Below are 21,755 nucleotides of genomic sequence, written 5' to 3'. Positions count from 1 at the left end.
CAATTAACCGGTGCACCGGCATATTAATTCTGTAAGCAATGCCATATTGAATAAGATGAAGTCCAAATCTCTTCCCCTCCATATCCACGCTAACTGCCAATCAGGCTAAATGCCTTCCGTGCATCACCCCAGGTTTTGCCGGGCAAATTACATCATCGACATCTCATTTCGCCATCCTACAACTTATTTCGAGCCGCTCGAGATGAAACTCCTCTTCAAAATATTCTTTTTCTTCAACATATCTCGGTAATAATCAATTACCAAATCCTTAATACAGAAATGTCGGGTCATATCAAGCCGCTCATCCTGCACGCCCACGCCACGGGCCCGAATCCAGTCAAGATCGCCATAGCACTCGAAGCACTCCATATCCCGTTCGAAGTGAAGCAGTGGGATTTCAGCGACAATCCCAAGACGGGCGTAAAGGGCGCAGAGTACCTCAAAATCAACGAGAACGGGCGCGTTCCTGCGATCGAAGATCCCAACACCGGTGTTGTCTCGTGGGAATCCGGGGCATGTATGAACTACGTCCGCCGTGTGTATGACAAAGGAAACATGATCGGTCCGTCGGGTGACTCGGCGCAGGATCTCGTGGATTTCGAAAAATGGGAGTATTTCTTGTTGTCGACTCTTGGTCCCATGAGCGGACAGACAAATTGGTTTAGGTTGGTGTCCTGAATTCGGAAGAGATTACTAGATGATGCTGACTTTATTTCTTCAGACACTTTAACCCGCAGAAGAACGAAGATGCGCTACAGCGGTACACGGCCCAGACCTATCGCTGCTATGATGTTCTCGAGGGACAGTTGAAAAAGACTCGCGGTGAGAGCATTTTGCCCACTCGTGTCACTGCCGTTGATTATCACTTCGAGCCTTGGGTGCGTATGTATTCTTTCGCTGGCCTTTCGCTTGACAACTATCCTATGATCAAGAAGTGGCTTGGGCTCATGGCGACACGAGAAGAGGTCCAGGAAGCGTACATTAAGATTCAAGGTAAAAAGTGAATGGTGAGAATCGAGCTGTTTTAAGGGAAGTACGTAGATAAGGACTCGAACCAGGTCTGGGAAATTTACAGCAAATCCTAAATTGCAGTATGAAAAGCAAGTACATGTATACTAAATGCCATGTTTATATGCCATATCTTTCTTTCATTATATCTTCGAGCTCCAATCTAAATTGTCTAATTCTCATTCCACCATACCTGGCTGTGTAGAATCACTATCCAGCCAACAGAGCCTTGGGGACCTCAATGACATATAGCAGAAATCCCTTTCCATTGCGCGACTTTCCTGGTATCTTGCCTCCACGCACGTTGACCTGAGGAGCCTGGCGCACAAGCGCAGGATAAGATGTCACCTTGTCCCGCTCATTCCTCCAGTTCACAAAATGTTCATCTGCCATCTCATCCGTGACTTGCTTGTTCATCTTCAGATGCTCTCCGACCGTAACATACGGCACTGGCTCGCGTGTTGTGTCCTCATTGGAAACAGTATGATCATGTGCGTATAACTTTGTTTCCGGCGGGAAAGAAAGTATGCGTTCTCTCGAGCGGAAAAGTGCCCGAGCATCTTCACCTGCATACGCACATCGCATGCTTTTCACATCTGGATTGAACAGACTGTCTCCCGTGAAGATGCCGTCCCCCATGAAGACACAGTCCCCGATTTTATAGATTCCATGATCCGGTCTCTGTCCTCGGAGGTGGAGCGCAATGCCGTCCATCTTGCCGATATGGAATACTTCCTCGGGCTCGAAGAGGTGGTCAAAGGCGTTGTAAATTTCATCATTCGGGATGTAAAACTTGTGTGCGTAGTGACTTTGGACGACTTTGGCGTTCACGCCGATGCAGATCATGGCGTGAGGTTGCCCGAGGGACCAAAGAGTTTGCTGGAGATAGTATGCTGCCGAGAGATGGCCTCCATGGATATGTGTCTCTAGCAACATGGTGACTGTGTATCCATTTTTGACAACGCAATCGATGAGTCTATCTGCAGATTCGGAGGTGATGAAGAAGTTTCCAGGATCGTAATTCAGGACTGGGTCGATGATAGCCGCCTCTTTGGTTTCGGGACAGGCTATCACATACTGCCAGGAACTTGTGCTGGGCTCCAAGAAGGAGTGGACCTTTGATTGCATTGCGTTGGCCGTATCGAAGATTACTTTGGGGGATTGCTCTCAAGTTTAAAGCAGTTTCAATTGTCCTTCCTTCGCTATACTGAGATTACCCAGGTGGCTGGGTAGAATTACGTATTTATATCATCAGTGCCACTCCAGGCTAACGGACCATAACACTGTCAGATTCAAACAGAAGTTTAGATTGTAATCTCAGGATGGGCTTAGTGCCATTGATATTGTTCTCGAATGTGCATCCGCATCTTGTTATTCTGTAACTCCGCCATGAAGTTTCATGGTCCCTCCCTAAGACCAGTATTTGGATGCTGCTTGAATTTTGCTCCATTGCAGACTGCATCTCGTATACGGGTACAGGTTGCTATTGTAGTCTAGTCATAACTCAAGCCTGCGTGTCGGAAATAATGTATTCAGTGACCAACTAGGGGGAAACGTATATCATGGAAGAGGCTGTGTTTAGGCACCCCCCATGTATTCCGTGGGACCTCCCAAATGGCTACTGTACCCCCAAAGCTCCGCCATTGACTTTGTCAAATAACTTCCACGAGAAAGACCGGTTTGATTTGGGTGCGGACCTGCGAAGACTTCAACAAATCGGTAATGTTGATATCTTTCTGGTGTATATGTGAGGCACGGCCCTCTGCCTACATCTCAAGTGGGCTACGGGGAGATGGTGGCCGAGAGGGCTGGGAAGAAGAATAGAAGAGAAGGGAAAGTGGTGGGTGGCCTTTTATGTAGTCATATCCCATATGCCATCCCTAGGCAACATTACAAATTTCGAGATGACTCGCCTTTAGAAGGATCTACGTATAGATATTGGATTGATCATGGAGAGGAATTACGCCAAGATGATAAAATTGAATAATTGAAAGGTAAGGACAGTGAAAATAAAAGCTTGGTGCTTTTTAAGCTATCTATCACCGGGTATGAAAATAGACCAGCAAATAGTTGTGGTCACCAAGAATTGAAACTTCGTCTGAAAAATCGTCTTTCTAGTCCATTGAAATGTCTTTCTTAAATCTGTCCGTTTAGTGCTAGCCATCGACCCATTGTTTTGTCAAGCAACCGTCCTTGCAGTCGCTGACCTTTTCATGCATACAAAGACATCCCAGGTAAGAGAGATTGTCAGTAGGCATGGATTGCAAAGTTTTTCTTCGCGGGGATTCTGATCGATCAGAAAAACATAGGCGACAATCCTTTTCCAGTAGAATCGTCGCTGACAGACCATTGATCAATTTCGCTCTGGTCACTTGGGACGTCCCAGCGAGCAGTTTGAAGATCAAGGGTGTGAGCAGTTTGGTTGAATCGGCATTGCCAGCTCTTCACGGCCTTGCAGCCGGGCTTTTGGCATAGATGGCCCATGTAGCATTTGATTGATCGGCAGGCGCCGGCACGAGTGCAGGGGTGTTGTAGGAGCATGTATCGCAAAACCTCAATGATCACGTTAGAGACATCACTGTGGTCAAAGGTACAGCTCATGTCGCCGCATTCGCCTGACAGATGGTAGCTATTGCAGACTTTGTGTTCCTTGGCTCGGGCGTGATATTCATCGAAGGCTTCGGGCGACGGGTGAGGATAGTATGGGTCGATACGGTCTCCATCTTTATTGACTGGAATGAATTCTTCCGTTTTGATGCTCGGCAAGGGGAGCATGGATCTAAGGAAATCCTCGGAGCGACCGACAACCGTGGGTGAAGACCACAACTGTTTAGGTGAATCGCCTAGACCTGACTGTTTAGGCGATGGCTGATGATTAAAGGACTGGTTAGGCATAACATGTTGCTTATTACAGCCGTTGCCGAACTTGCAGATACCCTAGGTCGATGTCAGTCAACAAACTACCCGCGATGAAATTGGATGGCCGGAAAAAAATACCTTCTGGAAGTGCTTGCAAATTGGTTTAGTGGTATTTGCACCATTGGTACCATTTGTGCCGTTAGAAACGTGGTGTACACCGTTTCCACCATTGAATTTGGTCGCAGTCGGAGAAGCAGCCGCAGCCGGGCCTGTGGGCGGCTTGCTGTTAAGTAAAGGAGTAGACATGAACACCGAAGGCAATTCTCGGATAGGGAGATCCAAGGCCTCGAATTCACGGTGGAAACCAGCAGCTTTGATGAGGGTGATACGGTCACCTCGGCCTCTATAGGGCGTCAGCAGGGAGCCGTATCCAGTGTCGTGACAGCCGGCAAAATAGATATGGCGGCATTGGTTGAGATCCACGAAGAGACGGAACATTTCTTGATTTCGCAGCACATCAGTACAATAACCAGACTATTCATGCCAAGTTGCGTATTACCTCTGATCTTGAAATCGCTGCCTTCCTTCTTCTCTGCAGCATCGACATAATCAAAAAGTTCCTGGGCACGGGTAAATGACGAAGTAAATGGTGACATAGAACGAGCCTCGTGGCCCATAAGCCCAGCTCGAGCTAGCGCCTTTGACAAACCGAGGACGTTTGCATAGACACGAACCATGATGCGACACTGTTCTGCCTGCATTCCCATTGTCGAATGCATAAGCTCTTTGACAGAGTCGCTCAGCTCGCGGGCTGCATTAATGCCACCTTCGCTGCCATGCTTCAAGAAATGCTCTTTGAACTGAAGAGGTGCGTTAGTCGACCGATTAGATAGTGATGAAAACAAGACACTCTCACCAGATATCCGTCTCCGTCAACAAGGACGAGGACAAAAGGGTTACGGTCCTGGCTGACTGTTAGTTTTGTTACTCTTGGGTGTTCAGTCATTTTATCAACTCCTACCTGGCCTCTGGCCTGCCTTTTGTATTTCTCTCGTCCTTCTTTAACCTCTTCGTAGTCGCTTTTGAGCGAACTGTAGTCCTCTAACAAATTTTTGAACTGGCCGAGCAGGTCCTGAAGATTATCATGTTGCTTTTGTTGGTCTCGCGATAAGGATGCTAGATGCCCGTTCAAGGAATCTATATCAGAATCCCTCAGCATCTTGTCGGAGGTATCGGGACGGCATGTGCCAGTCCCACAAGCCAAGTTGATTGAAAGCCAGCTGCCAGCATTCGATTGGGATTTGGAAGAAGAAGAAGTTCAAATTTCCAAGCTGTAAGGTGAGATGGAGAGCTATGGTGGGGAAATTTGTTTGTCTGTTTGGCTTGGGCGGTCAATGGCCGTTAGCAGGTGACACTTGGCGGATAAACACGATGTGTCACGTGCACTTCCCCGTAAAAGTGCCCCAAGGCGGACTAGCGGCCCATTACAGGTCCCCGCTTTGAAGAGTTCCAAGGTTCATAGTTTGAAATCTAGGGAGTTTCAAAATGTTGGCTCAGACACTATTCCCAACCCCAAAAAATTGGATAAATTGTAGCTTACACTATACACGAGCATAGGAGCTACTTCATTTGCTTACGGATGGACTATATGTGATACCTATCTCACGCCTTATAATAAACCAACCACTAAATTATCAGAAGGAGACTATGATGAAGTGCATTGTGCAATCTGAGATTGATTGAGAGTTGAGAGTTGAGAGTTGAGAGTTGTAAAAGCTAAGAGCTAAGTGCTAAGAAACCTGACAACAATCTTACCCAGACGCGACGAAACCACTCCCGCTGCAGAAGCTTTAGACAAGCAACGTGGTGCTCTTTTGCGAAGCCTGTGATTGAATTTTCCTCCTCCCCTGCTAAGGAATGAATATGTTCAAGTACTTGGCCTCCATCTTCCCTGCTATCTCCAAGCCATACAATCACATGGTTGGCTTGAGCATAGATCCTCCGCATGAGTGGAATTTGTTTGGCTTTCTCATCCATGTTGTTCTGGTTGATACATAAAGCATCCCTAGAGGGTTATCTCAAGCTGACAGTCTCGAAGATGTAGTAGGGCTGTATACAGGTTCCTCGTAACAGCAAACACACTGCCATTCACGGTCACACACTCAGACGTATCGTTACTTTCCCAGCAGTAGGAAAGAGCATCATAGACATGAGTTTGGCCGCCTCTCTTTGCTAGATTATAATCGAAAAGTCTGCATTCGATGGGAGTACTCCTATTTATATGCGGTAAGAGATGAACTATGCGGGTCATACTAGGCGCCTGTGTAAGGGTCTTGTAAATGAAAGAAGACATGATCGGAAAATATTAATCTGGACTTTTTGGCTTTGACTGATCACTGAAAACTTTCAAGTTCAAAGTTGCATCAAAGTTATACTCAGGCAAGTCTGACCATGGTCTGCCCTTTCCCAAATTATTTGTCTGCGGAGCAACGCCGCAAACTGGGAGCGAAGAGTTTCTGGTGGCCACCGTTTTGCTCTTTTCTTGGTTTTCCCTGCACCATTCAGACCGACCTAGGTGCCAGTCCACCCAAATGACCACATAATGCGACCGCCGTCCCAAAATCGCACGTAGGAAAGGGTACCAACAGAGTTGATTTATTTAAAAGCATGTTTCTTGAATAAGAAAGCGAGTTGAGGCTTCGCAGTGATGCCTTCTCAATCTTTCCATCTCGTTATGCTGGCCACGATCTAGACCCCGGATTTCCCAATCGAGATTAGTGCCACCGATGCAATCGAAAACAGCGGCAGCCGGGCTTCTCTCCCCTTCTCTTTCTTGTGGCTTGAAGTACTCACAGCAAAGCACACCATGGAGGAAATCTTCCAGTCTTCAACAACGAAGAAAATACAGGAGCTGTTAGTATACTGCGGTATTGGTGACTGCAGTGATGAGCCTATCAAGCAACACATCCTTGGCATTTGTGACTTTGGTAAGCCCCAGACTGCCGTTCGAGCAACGATATCCGCTGACACGCATAGTCCGCGAAAAGCGGCTGCAGATAGCAATGACGGAGCCGCCACCTCTTCCCACTCCTAGAGCTAGTCCGAATCCTGATGCGAAGCGCGGCTCTTACCGATTTTTCCCACGCATAATAAGCGAGGCAGAGTGGACTACTCTGGGCTAGATACGCCTTCTCCTAAGAAGAAGGAAAAGAGCAAAGGCAAGGCGAAAGACGGTGCTTTTCTTAAAGACATATCGCAAGGGGCGAATGATGCCGTGTCATCCTCCGGAGACGAGCCTGGAGACAAGCCAATCGATTCTCCGTTGTCGAAAGAGAACACAATGATGAATCCACCTCAAGCCCGGACACCCTCGATAGAAGTAAGCACGCCTCGGTATGAAGAAACCCACCATAGTATCGTCGAAAACATACTTATCAACTGTGGAAAACTCAATGATCCCCTCGGAAGATACAGGCATCGTTCAAAGCAGGCATATATTATTACGAGGGTTGGGGAGGTCCAGAGCTTTGTGGATGACATGGTCAAGCTGCAATACCCCGATGCAGTCCAGCTAATTAAGCAGGAGAATGCACTATCCGCAAGTCAAGGTATTCAGTCTCGATTTAACGAAACAGTACATTCGGAAATAATCAAGGGCATCACCCTCCGCCACGAAAAATTGTTGACGCACCTGGAGGCGCGCACAATCGTGGCCGAGTTCATGATCAGAACCGGTCTCTTGGGACAGTTTCAGGGGCTGGATCCAATAGCTCTCGGAGCGGAAGAAATAAAGAAGAATGATCCCTTAAGACAGTGTGACGGAAGGAGAGTAGTTGTACTCCTTTGACTTCAACGAGCACGCAAGCGCCTGCTGACAGCCGAAGAAGATGGGGAGAAATGGGAGAGTTGGGGTCAGGAGAGGTGGAACATGGGTCCCAACGAAGGCGGTGAGGACCAGGAACGTTCATTTTCCTGCGGGCCAGTAGACCTCCGCAAAAATGGGCCTAACCCTACCTAATGGGCTTTGATGGGCTTTGATTGGGCCCCTATCAAAGCCCATTTAGGGGGTTCAACTAGCATCCTGTAATCGTTGTATTCTGACCCTTATACTAGTTATATAGGGTTTAAATTTATTATTTAGAATTATAACTGCTATGTAAGTGTATACTCTAATTTTGAACAAAATTCGACTAGTGGATGTTAAAAAGAACTTCAATATTGAAGTTATGATAGATATATAATTAAGATTTACACGGGAGTACTAGCAATTTTTACGTGACCTTCTATAATTTAAGACTTATCTAAAGAACGCGTTTTTTTCACGTATTCAAACGGAATATATAAATTTAGCTAGTTATTAATAACGTATTAATTAAAATAATAAAATATTACCCTAATCTAAGGGCTAAAAACGGGGTCTAAATGTAAGGTAAGTCACGTTTCTTAGAATGTTTGTATTGATTGGTGCTTATTATGTGCTTTGGGCCCCTATCGTGGGCCCATAGCCCACCGGTGGGCCTGAGGATAGGCCTAAAGCCTAACCATTTAGTGGGTTGGGTTGGGTTGGGCCTTGGGCTCTATGGGCTTTGCGGAGGTCTACGGGCCAGCCAAGTGGTTATAGTTGAACACTTGCAGCGCGCTTTCTTTTGTCTTAGTTTATTCTACATTCGATGTGATCAGAGAAATGCTCGAGATATGAGCCTCTCTGTATCATTTAATGGGCTGGATACCCATTTTAGCCGTCGACAGGCCCGATAGCACTCCCGCATAGCAGCATGTATTTAGATCGAGCTACATCGGGCAACTGGATTCATCATCATCATCATCATAGTACTAGACGCCGTTACATAAATAGTATTTAGATAGCAATTTCTAGTGTAGATAGTATTTCTGTAATGCCTCTCCTACCAGAACGCCCAAAGTACTGATTATTCCTTACGCAACCTGGCCGAAACGTCCCACATCATGTATACCACTCTGATCAAAACCCACAACTATATGTGACATGTCTCCTTTGATCTGCTCCACATAAGCTTGTTCCCTTTCGAGCACCCGTAGCACTTTACTCTCGAGTGAGGAAAGAGCAAACGGCTGACAAAGTCTCTTGAAGTCAGTGAAGTTATAGGATGGATGATCTTTCAGTACATCCATAGCAAATTTCACGAAGTCTTGACAGTTCGCTGAGGTCAGAGAATATGCTGCGCCAGGATGAATAATATTCAGATCATCCCATGTATACTGTGGCCCATTTCGGCCTAGAGTTCGGGCTATAAATTGGCGAAGAAGCCACTGGACTACCAACAATGACTTCGTATTAGTAACGGCTATAAGTCTGACCCCGGGAACAGCCTTTCAATTTCACTTACGTTCAAGAACAAATTCCTCCAGACTGAAATACATTGTCGTTTCTTGATACTTAGGATTGGTGACTTTCTCGAACTCGGTAGCTTTGACGAGCTTTTTCCAATCCCCACTCATGTCTTGTCCAGGAGTTCCCCAGACATCCTCGAGAATAAGGAGACTACCAATCTTTTCTTCCCAGTTCATGCCGAAGACGCGGTTCAGGGCAGGCTATATCTCGACTTAGTATCCCGGCTCCAGTGCTGAGATTTTGTGTATATGTGTGTATGTGACAAACCTCATAAGTTGAATCGTAAACCTGGGGCCGGATATAAATTCCCCAGTGGGCAAGCTTTTCACGGAGGCGCCGTGGTGCCCGACGGGTGAAATTAAATCGATTGAAAGCGATACCGACCGTCCAAGCCTGTCGCTGGTAGGTATTGTAAGGCGGCATCCGGTCTACCCTACCTTCAGCAATTTGATAAAATGCAACAACATAATATCGCTTTCGCAGGCGCTCTGATTTTTTTAGTTGCATAAGCTGGTTTTTGTTCTTTAGGGCATTTCCACTAGAGGATATTTCGCATTTGAACATGTATGGTGCCCTGACGTCAACTTCCCCTCTTCCGGGATAACCAAGGGAATTTTCAGCTGATCTGTAGGCATTTTGACTTATGTGTTGAGCCGAAGATGAGGCACCAGCGGAAGAAGATGAAGTATTCCCCATTATGGAAATGCGAAATGTGGAATTAAGGCCTAGGTAAGAATAGAGATCAATTTGCCTTGTACCACCAAGCTTTATCGAGATTCGTGGGAGCTATTGAAATAACCGTACCTGAGACTCAGAGATATCAAGGCGGCTTTCCCGTGACAAAGCTAAGAAATATAGCTCAGGAAAGATAAGGCTCAAAATGATGAGACTGAAACCCGGTGAGGAACCCCAAAGGACTGCTAGTTTAAAATTGACCTATATAGACAAAACTCAGCGATAGGATCCTCGCTTAAGTTGGCAATAGTGGAAATTCTTAGAGAGAGATTATGTTTTTGGGGGGATGTAACACATTTCTTATTGAGTCCTGGGCAAACGAAGTTGGCTAAATCTGTAGTAGGGAGTGCCGATCGCACCCAGGTGATGGGTTGATTGGATGCTCCAGACTTGGACCAAAGGGCTCCCAATAAAACTGGCTAACTCTCTAGGCGGTGCTGTTGAGATACGTGTGATGGGTTTATTGGTGCCTCAGATCAAGCAACACCCGATGAAAATGACTAACCGACCTCGTTGTACTCGTTGTACATGATTGTGGTCATGCATATTTCCAACCAGGCTGCAGAATAGGTATCAAGCACTGCGCCCCCTCACACAGCCTTGCTGCAAATACTGATCTGAATAAGAGCCTTGGTTTGTACAAATAAAGATAACTCTTGTCCTCTATTCTCTATTATTGTCAATTCTCTATTATCTTCCATACAAGTGACAAGATCCATCCATAACAAACAAGGTCCAAGAAACTCCTTTAACTACTTGTATTTACTAGGCCTTGACTTCAATATCTTCAATATTCAATTCACAAGAGAAAAATCGAGACTTCGGTGTATTGTAGCCTGCATTGGCTATGAAATTCTTAGAAAGAGTTTTTATCTTTCATGCTGCTGCGTATCAAGTTGCATATGCCTCTATATATGAGATGGGAAATGCTACAAATCCTCAGAAACAAAGCCAATTGATCAAAAGATGGAGAGAGTCAACATTATCTCAGCTATCTCATGTTGGATTGATTGTAAGTCAGATTGAGGGTTCATCAAGAACACGGCCCTGAGTTCAACAGTTAACAATTTGCAAGGGTGCAGTAATGAGTGCTGCTGTTGTGGGGTCCTTTTCATGGCAATCACTCTCCACGGCAGCGACCGTTCCGCTTACTATGATTCGGATAGCCTGGTTCAACAGCCTAGTTCTGGCTATTGGAGCCGTTGCAGTGGGGATGCAACAGAGTGTTTTCCTTGTCCGAATGGGGTGTCTCTCAAACTCGGATACGTCGCTTCTCCAGATTCTCAGCTTCGTTTCTCCCACGGGAAGAAGAATCCCATATTGGCATCAAGTTATTCTATGGCAGACTGCGGTAGGTCTGCTTGAGTGTAGCATATACTTCTGGCTGGGTGGATACATCGTTTTCATTTGGGATATGACTAAAGTCACAAAGCTGGATCAGCAGAGATCCGATCAAGTGGTCTGTACCCTTAATTTTATCTATGCATCCACAATGTTAAAGGATTATAGGTTGCAGCACTGTGTTATATCGGTCTACTCAGTGTCACTTTCATCTACTTGGCTAGTATGCTTCGCTTGTGGTACAGTATCGCGCTACAGGGAAAGGCACAATTCTCATAACGGGACGATCATATTTTCGAGACGTGATTGGAAAGCAAGATGCATGTGGCAATGCCTATTCTTTCCCCCTCCCCCCAAGCCGGTTGACGATACATCCGGTTGCCTATCCAATATATCTTTACGCACTCAGACACTTCTGCTGCTCTTTAGGCAACTCTGCAAGGAACTTTTGACAGTGGGTTATCTTTTAAACAGCCTTGGTCATACCGTTGGACTCCAAACCCTACTCGTAGATTACCCGGACGACAATACACGGTCGGAAATTATTTATCAACTCCGCCCATTATATTATAGCATGTGACCATTTCGCGTCAAGGACTGGTGAACCTTTCTAAAAGGCTTCCTTTCAAATGTTCCATGCGAACCCTATTGTAAGTAAGGCCAAAGATGTAATCCTGTGAGGAAACAAAGTGATTTAGGTATTGTGAATCTGTGAAAACACCTCACTAATCAGAATTGTTCCTACCGCTACCCCCATCGGTCTCCTGCAGGTTGTATGTGATATAGTATCATTATTTTCGGGATAGCTACAGAATACACTCTTATACACCTCTTAATTCCGATGCAAATGAGATTCGGGCGACAGCTCTAGCAAAGACAGTCTTGAGTGATGTCAAAGTCCCAGATATATACTTTGCTGGAGAAGTATTCTCTCTTTTTCTCTGTCTATCGAGCCCAATAACTTATGTCTGTTTCTTTAGATCAATGGTCGTCAAGTGCTCATCCAAGATAGGCTTCCAGGTGTTGGATTGTCTGTTGCATGGCCATTTTTGTCCAGAGAACAAAGAAAATCACATAAAGAACAGGCCAAGAAAATAATACATCAACTTCACACTGTCAAGCCAACCCAAAGACTTAAAGCTCGCTCATATGTTGTACCGGACCCCAACATACTCAGTAACGGTCGGATCAATCCGTTAGAAGAGGATATCATTATTTTTTTTGGGAAATCACGATCCAGATATGAGCTTTATGTATAACAATTTCACTGAGTCTAATTACATTGTTCACAATGATGCAATTGTGGGGCTTATTGATTGGGAAATCCATCGTCGGATCAGGACCCCATAAAGAGAGCATTTCGTGAATGCCAACATGAAAGAGGAAGAGCTGCAGGATATGATGTTCTGGAATTATCTATATGATGAGGATGCACTAGAGAGCATTCGATGAATCCCTCGTTACAATAGATGTTAGTGTCGCTTGGATGGTCTTTTGTCCTGAACTAGCTCGATTATTCCGGGTTTCCCTTATCTTCTAAATATATTCGTCAGTTACAACGCATAAGGTAAAAATGCAGGAAAAGTGACGGGACCGGATTGTTGCATAGTACTATGCATTACATTTCTTAGATTTCCTCGCGCTTTTTATCTAAAGTGACCGAAATCGGATCGTGTTTTGGTATTGGCCATTGAGCCATGTAGCTAGCGTCATTGGATCATAGAGAGATGTTAAGCAAAGCTCCAACCAAACTCTTCCACCCGCACGCGAAGAGTAATTGCGGTCATCAACCATTGGCAGAACCTCGCTCAGACATCTAATCTTATAAATTTATACTACTATAGGGTAGGATAAGGCTTTCAAGAAGCTTCGAGAGATAGTCAATCAGGAAATCGAGTTGTTATGAGTGAAAGTCCGAACGCTTCGAGACGAACTTCGACAGGAAAGGGAGAAGCATCAAAAAGCGCAAGAGGAACTTGACCAGCAGAGAGAACGTGCTGTTTTAGACGGCAAGATCTGCGTTATGCTACCAGATCGCTGAGCGTTTTTTCTCTGTGGACATATGGTCTGCGAGTCATGTGCAGGCAATCTACAATCAATGACAATAAAAGAAGTTGGACGTCGAAGCCCGTGTGTAGTATCCCAACCATATACATGCTAAGGAGTCCATGGATGTGATCAATTTAAATATATCTGAGGACCCTCATCTTCCTTCAACCTGTTTACCAATTCCAATATCAATCTCCTGAGTACAAGGCTGCTCCGCACGACTTCACGGCTCAGCTTTACATCGTGTGTCTGCAACTTCTATCTAAAGCAAGGATATAGGCGACGGTATCACTTCTGGCTCCAAGACATCCTAGAAGACCGGTTGCATCGGGGAGCAGTTCACTAGTTCTTTCTAGAAGCCCAGAGGAGTTACTACCCCATCTCATTTTCTGAAACAAGCCCCTCTGCTCCACCTACAGAAGTAGATGGCAACCCAAGGTTGCGCCTACGGGACCCTCTCGTCAAATCTCCTTGGCAAATTGTTCTGTGTGGGTCAACATCTCCAGCATCTTGTACCTCATCTATGGTATACCATGACGAAGCACATCAGTAAAGGCTTTTTTCCATGTATGGAGGGATTACACAGTCCTACGTCATTATTTTCTACAGTGTACAATTCAAAATCCAAGTCTAATTCTTGATAGTCGACTCTTTGATAATTGTCTATGTTTGGATTGTCGATGTTTAGTTTGTTGATGCCTACTTGCTTGGTAGCTACATTTCTCTATTTTTAGATTCTGGTTCTCGGTATTATAGCTCTCTACTTGGCGTAACAATTCAATAGTTTAACTCGAGTAAGAGAAAATCTCTAGCGCACTGGTGGTTGGAGCCTCCGTTCCTTTCCCTTTCCAATATGCCTTATCTTCAGTGTTTACCCTACGCTACTTACGATGGCATCCCCTTGCTCTTTCTCTCCTTCTTGTTTTACTTCTCACTCACTTCTGGGTCCTCCATTCGCTTTTTTCTCTTGTTACATCCCTTCCTCCACTGAGTCCTCCTTTATAATTCTCTTTCTCTTCCCCTCGCTATACCTCTTCCTCACCTCTCGGTCCTTCACTCTGCTGAGCTCGGGCGTTCTTCACTTCTGTCTTCCGCGCACGATGGTCACACAAATGCGGGATGATACAGGAAGACGTCGCGAGCGCCATAAACTACACTATAACGTGGTGATGGTCGTCAGCTCCCTTGGCTAATGGTCCTGGTGGGCTGGGCTACCAACCTCTCCAGCCACCAACAGTCTCGTCGGACCCCCCACCCGCCCGGCCAGCAACAGGCGAGGTGTTTCGCAACCGATCTAGAACTGATGGTTTCCTGAAATACCATTAGCTTACGTTGCAATGGCCGTGAGGCATTTGAACTCTCTCCGAATGACCGAAAGCTCATAGGAAATATTCTTAGACCAGATCTCTGATTTGCTCAATTGCTGCAATGTTTTACTGTCTATGATTTAACTTGGCCGTTTCTTAGGCCTTTGCTCTAGTTGTATGATTTCAAATGAACTTTGGTTTTATTTTCAATACTCTTCTTTTCCTCTCATTCCGTTAAAGATCACATTCTCACGGGGACAAACTTGACTCGTCAGAAAGACTTGACTCAGCCGAAAGAACATCTGCACTTATCTGAGCATGGCCATGACTCTTTGCCGCAACATCCCAGGCCTCGTGAACTTCCTTCAATAGGCAGAACTCTGAGAAGGTCGTCCATGTTGCTGTGCCCAAAGTTGCATCGTATCTGAAACAAAACTCAAAGGCGGGCACACGAAGTGTACCAATATCGATTTCCATGTAACTTAACCGAGGCATACACTGGGCAGCCCGCCCAGCAGCAAGGAACAGCTCATCCAAGTATTTTCTTAGCATTCGGGGATACAAATTTTGTCGCTGCTCATCAGATTGTTCGAGAGAGACATCCGACGGGACAGGAGAGGAAGATTCGTCCAATTTTCGGGATTCACCAAAGGGAATGAAACCATAGGGGGGAAGGTACCTACAGCTCGCGGTAAATTTGGTAAGGATTGGCCAGAATGGAGCAGTGTGACTGGCATCTGACGGCCAGAATAACTCAGGGCCGATCATGATTTGTAACAAGTCAACACTTTCCAGCTGCTGAGTCAATTGGTGCAAAGCACGGCATCGAAAATCGGGGATTGGGCTGAATGGTGCGGAGAAGTTGTCGGCAAGGGGTGGCATTGCCTCGTATCGCAGGTCTAACTGTCGCAGTGAGCGAGGCCAGCCGGTAAGGGAGAAATCTATTCGCACTGTCAGAACCACTTCATATTTTGAAAGGACAAAAGCACAGTGAAAGTGCTTGCATGACTAACCAATTCCAAGACTATCAGATATTTCGGCATCCTTTGGCTCGTTGTCACGCAGGCTAGCAATGATAGTTTCCAGTCGAGGGAAATGAGATACCATCCCGGAAACCGCATCCGGTGCAATATTGCGGAGAGTATCACTGCCCCTCACTTCGAATGTAGTAATGCACTTGACATCGGGGAGGGGTACCTTTTTCGTCAGCTGCAGGTACGAACGTTCGTAGCGCCGATGTAGGAGATCCTGCTCTGGGAAAGCATAGCCTAGTTGTTGTCGGCCACGTCTTGTAGTCCAGTCCGGTTCCGCTTGCCAATCACTTGGAGACCGGGCATAGATCTGAAGTACTATCTGGTATCGATCATAATCTGGCCATGAACTCAGAATGTCGAAGAGAGATGTTATGGCTTGCGTGAAGACCTTGTTGTTGGCGTGGCGATCATCTTCATTTTCATAGCGGCCTCGGGCTCGGTGACTGTACACCGGAAGAACAACTTTGAAGTACAGAGATCTGACATGGAAGTATCGACCAGGGCAGCGGGAGGAAGCGACAATGTGACGGAAGCTTTCAAGGTCCTCTGAATTGATATGCAGCTCGGCGAAGGTGAATGTCTCAGCGGCGGCCTGCCACTGTCGACAGACACAAGCATACTGTATCACGCTGTCTGGCTGATAAGAAAATATCTGCTGAAGAGTTTCGAGCGGCAATGACCCAGCCATGGGGAATGAAGTGAAGGTTGATAAAGCTTAGACAAATTGATTATGATGCCTGATAGTTCAGGCCGGAGGGGAGAGTGGAGAACGCTAAACCCATTTGGGTATGCAAGATGTTGAGGTGACAACCCCCACGGTTTGACACAATAGAATGTCAATAGAATGTCATCCATATGCACGCAGATGCACGCAGTAATTAGCATGTGAATCAAACCTTAGATGATTTTCCGAGAAGTGTTTGATCTTCGGTTCACAACGGAGCACACAAGCCTCGGTCTAACTATCAGACTTGGCGCGGGTACCGCGGGCGGGTCATTGGCCCCCCCAGATTTATAACTCCGATGGCCCCTGTTCCCCCAGATCTGAATCGGTTCTGTCCTGATATACCACCTTCACAATGAGATACGTACTCTTTTCTTTGAGCGCGTTGGTGTTCTACGCCATATTTTATTTCGCCTCCATCAATGGCCTCGACGCGCTGGCGCGCAAATCCATGGAATCCGGCAAGCTCCCTAGCATTGATGCGCCTTTGCGAACAGTCTACACGGGAATCGAGGCAGTAGACCATGTATTGGCTCTTTTGACCGTATTTTTCTACCCGACACTCGATGGCCACAACCCTGGTCTGCTGCTTCACGGCATTGGATTTAGTGGTACATTCGGCGCGACCTGGACTCTGATCGTCTTGGAATCTTGGCGAAAGGGAAATGCCGGGACAATAGCCGCTTAGTATGTTATGCCCACTGATCGATAGCTTAAATATCGAATGACAACTAACCAATCGATTTAGCCCGACCATCTTTGGCCTCATCGCTCAAGTATTCACTTTTGCATTTGGCATCCCGTTGACATGTGGTCTTCAGCTGGGCTCCTCGGTCACTGCACGTCGTCCTCATGCAGATAATATTCGGATCCCGCCAGCAGTTCTCGCAGTTCTGCCGTTAATTTTTGTCGTCGGATACATGGTGCCGACCGCGGCGATGGCGTTGCCAGCTCCTTCTGTCATTTCTGTGGACCTAAAGCAGATCGCCATTGCCATCTGGCATCCCTGGCCCGCTTATGTGTCTATTTTGACCACGGTCGCCTATTTTACACTGTCCCCTTTCTTCTCAAACAACCAGCGGGCATCCATGTCTAGCTTGCGCTGGGTCTACGCATTTGCATTTGCCAATGCATCTCTGTCGCACATTGTGTCATGGGTTGTCTCTTTGGCAACTGTTGTAGTGCCGTCTCTGTTTGAAGACCGTTTCCTGACCTCCCTCCACCCGGCCAAGGTTTTCTCGATTCCTCTTCCTTGGTCTGGACTCACGGTCAATAATGTCGGTGATGGTGTGCATGTATTCCTTCGATGGGATTATCTCATCGGTTCGGCTGGTGTTCTGATTTGGGCTATCTCGCTGTACACCGTTGCTCACAAACAGCTGCTCAGCACTGTCTCTTGGCCCAGTCTCTTGGTTAAGCTTGCTCTGTTGACAGTTCTTGCCGGCCCCGCAGGTGCTGCGGTGGAGTTGATCTGGGAGAGAGATGAACTGGTATTTAGCGAGACAGGCGGTAGCAAGCAGGTTTCGAAGGCCAAGAAGTCCATCTGATCGAACATCGGTTGACCAAAGATGGAAGCACTGTTTCGGACTATTAATGTTAACAAAATATTTGCGAATTGATAAAGACATCTTGAATATATGTAGAAACGATCTTCGTTTTATTACAATTTAGAATCATCTTCATGGGTGTTCAATTTGTGCAAACAAAGGTCGTGCCTTCGTATATCATAGCGACACCGCGCGCTTCTTCTCTGCCATGACTTCATAAACCGCATTGATGTAAGCCATGACGTTCTCATTGCCCATGATCCCCGGGCCCATCTTATTCATGGCGTAAGCAACAGTCATGCCACGATCCAGATCCATGACCAGCATAGATCCACCCCAGCCTCCCCAGAAGCAAAGGTTTCCTTCAGGGATAAAGGGCATAACTTCCGGCACAGGCAGGCCGACTCCAAGCCCAAATCTGACTTTCATAAACAACACCAAATCGATACCACTAACCCGCTCCTGAATCATCTGGTCGACAGTCTTCAGCCCAAGATACTGCTTTCCATCGACCGTCCCTTTCAAGGACACCATTGAACCAATCCGAGCCAGGGCACGCGCATTCGCAAACCCATTTACGGCACCAATCTCAGCTCCCCTGAACCCGGGTGTCTGGGAATCCTCAGCCTTGAATGTCAGGTTCCCAAAGGCTCTCGCCACAACGCTTTGCGGGTCAACCTTTGGCAGAACCACAGGAGGAGTAGGAATGATATCTGCCGTACGCGGCCAGTTATCTTCGGCAAGGCCGAGACTGAAATCGGCGCCCAACGGACCCGCGATCTCATCTGCAACGAACTGCTTCAACGACTTGCCGCTAGTGCGTCGTACCAGCTCACCAATCAAATGTCCATGGTCTACCAGCTGATACGCGGACGCCTCCCCAGCCTTAAACCACGGAGCCTGTTCAGCGAGCATCTCAGTCGAAGCTTTGGTGTCGTAAATGGACTCCATGGGCAGTCGCTTGTCCCAGTGGGGCAGGCCAGAAGAGTGGCTGAGAATGTGCCACACTTTAGTGTCTTCTTTGCCGTTGGCTGCGAACTCCGGCCAGTATTTTGAGACTTTCTCCTCGACATCTAGCAGGCCGCGGTCCACGAGGATCAGCGCGGCCAGGGCACTGACTACCTTGCTAGATGAGAAGACGACGACCAGTGTATCCTTTTCCCAGGAGCGCGACTTGGCGGCGTCCGCATAACCGCCCCAGATATCGAGAACGTTCCTTCCCTTAATATTAACGCAAATCGACGCACCCACTTCTTCTCCCGAGCTAAGTTTCTCTTGGAAAAGATCACGGACGCGATTAAACGCGGGGTCGCAGGGGCCGTGTGTGACTGCCATTGCAAAAGCTGTTGGTTTGGTTCTTGCTGGTGAGTGGAGGTAGATCTTTGAAGGATTGGCACGACTCAGAACAATTTAGTAACAAGGCAAGAAGTTTCCACAAGAAAATGGTGCACACGCATATTTATAGGTAGTTTCCCGGTGATCTTCGCGTGTTTGGTGTGGGGTTCACATATGACTCGTAGCAAACCGGGTCGAGGCACCTAGTGAGTACATTGAGAATAAGTACACAAGCTTAGGACTAGAGACACGAAACCGAAATTATGACCTTACAGGACTCAACTCGTGGCTCAGTATCAGATAACCCGCGTGATTTTTAAAGTCATCCTCGCAGAGTGGTGATCGAATCTACAGCAATCTAACATATATATTTGTGACCTATGGAGTCAATTCAATGAACACCCCACCCATTTCACTATATTGAATAAGAATGGAATGGATCAATCAGTTTATACTTATACTGTCCTGTGATTTCTAAGAGCTTATTAATTCAATCTAGTTAGAAATCTTTTTAGCTTTAACCCCTGTACTATCACCAACAAGCACCATAGCGGTTAGACAAGTAGTCAGCAGTGTCTCTTACTCTGCATGTCTATTCTCGTTTATTCCTACTAACATATTGGAAAACATCTATAAAAATGCTACACATTTGGTTGACTCTGGCCAACTGTTGCATCAATAACATGCCTTTCTCCAAACGGTATCTTCGCTCCTGGGTGGAATGGCCATGGTGATAACTACTTAGAAGCCCAGGCATAGGATGCGAGAGAATAATATGGCAATGGGTCTTAATGCATGATACATGACAAAAGCAGATGAATTGCTTGTGTTAGACTCAACGGTCTGGTATCTATACTACTCGAACATGGCATCTCGCTTCTTTCTTACAAGACCCCCTGAACATCCGTATGTATAGAGCTGCCTCGGCGTGGAGCGTGGCCTCGGCTATATGGGTCAAAATAACACACCACTTATTTACCACTGCCCAGCTTTGTAGTTCAACCGGCCCACTTTCTCAAACCCTAACTCCGCAGAAGGCATATGTATCTCAACCGAAGCCAAGCCTATCTCGTATCTCGTATCGCGTGCAATGTATATGTGAATCAGGAAGTTTCTATGTGTGTTTTATGACGCACGAGGCTAAGCGAGCAGCTTCGAAAGGTTTGCTCATAACAATGCTTCTAGAAGATTTCAGGTGTGGCGGCACAGCGCCCAGACTGTTATATTGGACGGGGTCAGAGCCACAACTGAGCTCCCAACGCAACGAGCCTTTCAAGATCATGTCCCCATTATCTCCACCAATAACAGGGGTCGATTCTAAATTCTGGGGAAATTTGGGGTACCCTATGTGGAAGGGCCCACTTAGTTTTCAACCGATACCGGATCAAGTATAGAGAATACGGAGTACTATTAAATGACATTCATTCCCCCTGAAGTCGTCGCGGAAGCCACAAAAGAAACTGGATCGATGACATGAAGGCCCCGGAGCACTGGGTTGCTGGATGCAGTTTCCGCTTTGGTCAATAGGAACGTGGTGTGAGCGCGATACGAGCATCCATGAATATGATCACGTAGACACTATCATCTGAAATAATCCAGCACTAGTCAACGTATAAGCAGTTTATAGACCTTCTATTGAGATCATGCGTTCTGAGAACAGTATCCTTATGCTGAACGTCCTTGTATTCTACAATGGAAAGGTCTTTAATGATGTACTGCCCTCTAGAATCAATTGTCTAGTGTACCTGACTAGTCCAGCTGAAGTCAGCCAACATCTTCAACGCTACTCAGCACGGTTGATATAAGGTTCGAGCTGCCCAATACCGGATGGCGCTGACAGGATTAATGCCATAGTAATCTTTGAGGTCTCCATTTCCTCGTTTTGGTAAGTGGTGGCATACCTGCCTGTCTTAGCAGTACATACGCAATCCCGTTGGTCTACCTTACACCTTGGGGTACCAATATGAAGATGAAAATCATATATAAAGGACATCCTTAACATGCCAATTGAAAAGTATTACCCATCTCGTCTATCCTATGAACATTCCTCCTTTTTTTTGATATCCATTTCAAGATGCGAGTCCTAGAACTTGGCGTTTTGGCTCATCTCGCCAGATCCCAAAGTGGTTCCTGGTTGCAAGCTCGTTGCGGAATGGCCTCGTGACTGGCCTGATCTCAAATTCGAGGACCACTGTATCAAGGATATCTACGGATACTACAGTCAGTGCTGTACTGGTCCAACGGCCAATACTGATCTAGTCATCAACCAGTATGCCATTTGATGACGGATTCACATCCTGGATTGAGATCCAAGTTGGAATTAATGCAAATTTTATTCCGCTACGGTTTTGTTGATTATACATCGTGGAGATCGGTACAGTCACGCAATTTTTATTGTGTCTATATATTGGAGCTGGTGGACTTGATGTAGCCTGGAATTGGTGT

The 21,755-nt window shown here is 46.4% G+C and overlaps 8 protein-coding genes across 8 annotated transcripts; 3 read left to right on the top strand and 5 right to left on the bottom strand.

The window, feature by feature from the left end:
* Positions 1 to 279: 279 nt before the first annotated feature.
* Positions 280 to 1,004, top strand: N7517_010556 (glutathione S-transferase family protein; the record flags this gene model as incomplete). Its single annotated transcript, XM_056728279.1, has 2 exons — positions 280 to 665; positions 722 to 1,004. The coding sequence occupies 2 exons, from the start codon at positions 280 to 282 to the stop codon at positions 1,002 to 1,004; spliced, it is 669 nt and encodes a 222-aa protein (XP_056574094.1).
* Positions 1,005 to 1,218: 214 nt separating this feature from the next.
* Positions 1,219 to 2,136, bottom strand: N7517_010555 (uncharacterized protein; the record flags this gene model as incomplete). The annotated part of the gene is made up of 1 exon (XM_056728278.1): positions 1,219 to 2,136. One exon carries the CDS (start codon positions 2,134 to 2,136, stop codon positions 1,219 to 1,221), a length of 918 nt encoding a protein of 305 aa, XP_056574093.1.
* Positions 2,137 to 3,303: 1,167 nt separating this feature from the next.
* On the bottom strand, positions 3,304 to 5,086 carry N7517_010554 (Zinc finger CCCH-type; the record flags this gene model as incomplete). Its single annotated transcript, XM_056728277.1, has 5 exons — positions 3,304 to 3,945; positions 4,006 to 4,367; positions 4,427 to 4,727; positions 4,784 to 4,831; positions 4,889 to 5,086. 5 exons carry the CDS (start codon positions 5,084 to 5,086, stop codon positions 3,304 to 3,306), a joined length of 1,551 nt encoding a protein of 516 aa, XP_056574092.1.
* A 1,647-nt stretch (positions 5,087 to 6,733) lies between these two features.
* On the top strand, positions 6,734 to 7,714 carry N7517_010553 (uncharacterized protein; the record flags this gene model as incomplete). Its single annotated transcript, XM_056728276.1, has 2 exons — positions 6,734 to 6,854; positions 7,050 to 7,714. 2 exons carry the CDS (start codon positions 6,734 to 6,736, stop codon positions 7,712 to 7,714), a joined length of 786 nt encoding a protein of 261 aa, XP_056574091.1.
* Positions 7,715 to 8,802: 1,088 nt separating this feature from the next.
* On the bottom strand, positions 8,803 to 9,934 carry N7517_010552 (PPPDE peptidase domain-containing protein; the record flags this gene model as incomplete). The annotated part of the gene is made up of 3 exons (XM_056728275.1): positions 8,803 to 9,191; positions 9,234 to 9,438; positions 9,506 to 9,934. 3 exons carry the CDS (start codon positions 9,932 to 9,934, stop codon positions 8,803 to 8,805), a joined length of 1,023 nt encoding a protein of 340 aa, XP_056574090.1.
* A 4,985-nt stretch (positions 9,935 to 14,919) lies between these two features.
* Positions 14,920 to 16,392, bottom strand: N7517_010551 (uncharacterized protein; the record flags this gene model as incomplete). Its single annotated transcript, XM_056728274.1, has 2 exons — positions 14,920 to 15,611; positions 15,684 to 16,392. The coding sequence occupies 2 exons, from the start codon at positions 16,390 to 16,392 to the stop codon at positions 14,920 to 14,922; spliced, it is 1,401 nt and encodes a 466-aa protein (XP_056574089.1).
* Positions 16,393 to 16,783: 391 nt separating this feature from the next.
* On the top strand, positions 16,784 to 17,975 carry N7517_010550 (uncharacterized protein; the record flags this gene model as incomplete). The annotated part of the gene is made up of 2 exons (XM_056728273.1): positions 16,784 to 17,115; positions 17,177 to 17,975. 2 exons carry the CDS (start codon positions 16,784 to 16,786, stop codon positions 17,973 to 17,975), a joined length of 1,131 nt encoding a protein of 376 aa, XP_056574088.1.
* A 177-nt stretch (positions 17,976 to 18,152) lies between these two features.
* Positions 18,153 to 19,310, bottom strand: N7517_010549 (serine hydrolase domain-containing protein; the record flags this gene model as incomplete). Its single annotated transcript, XM_056728272.1, has 1 exon — positions 18,153 to 19,310. The coding sequence occupies one exon, from the start codon at positions 19,308 to 19,310 to the stop codon at positions 18,153 to 18,155; it is 1,158 nt and encodes a 385-aa protein (XP_056574087.1).
* Positions 19,311 to 21,755: the final 2,445 nt, after the last annotated feature.

This window comes from Penicillium concentricum (genome assembly GCF_028827145.1).
Source record: "Penicillium concentricum strain IBT 3081 chromosome Unknown utg000006l_segment0_segment0, whole genome shotgun sequence".
NCBI classification, from domain to species: Eukaryota; Fungi; Ascomycota; class Eurotiomycetes; order Eurotiales; family Aspergillaceae; genus Penicillium; species Penicillium concentricum.
This window is presented reverse-complemented; position numbering and strand designations above follow the sequence as displayed.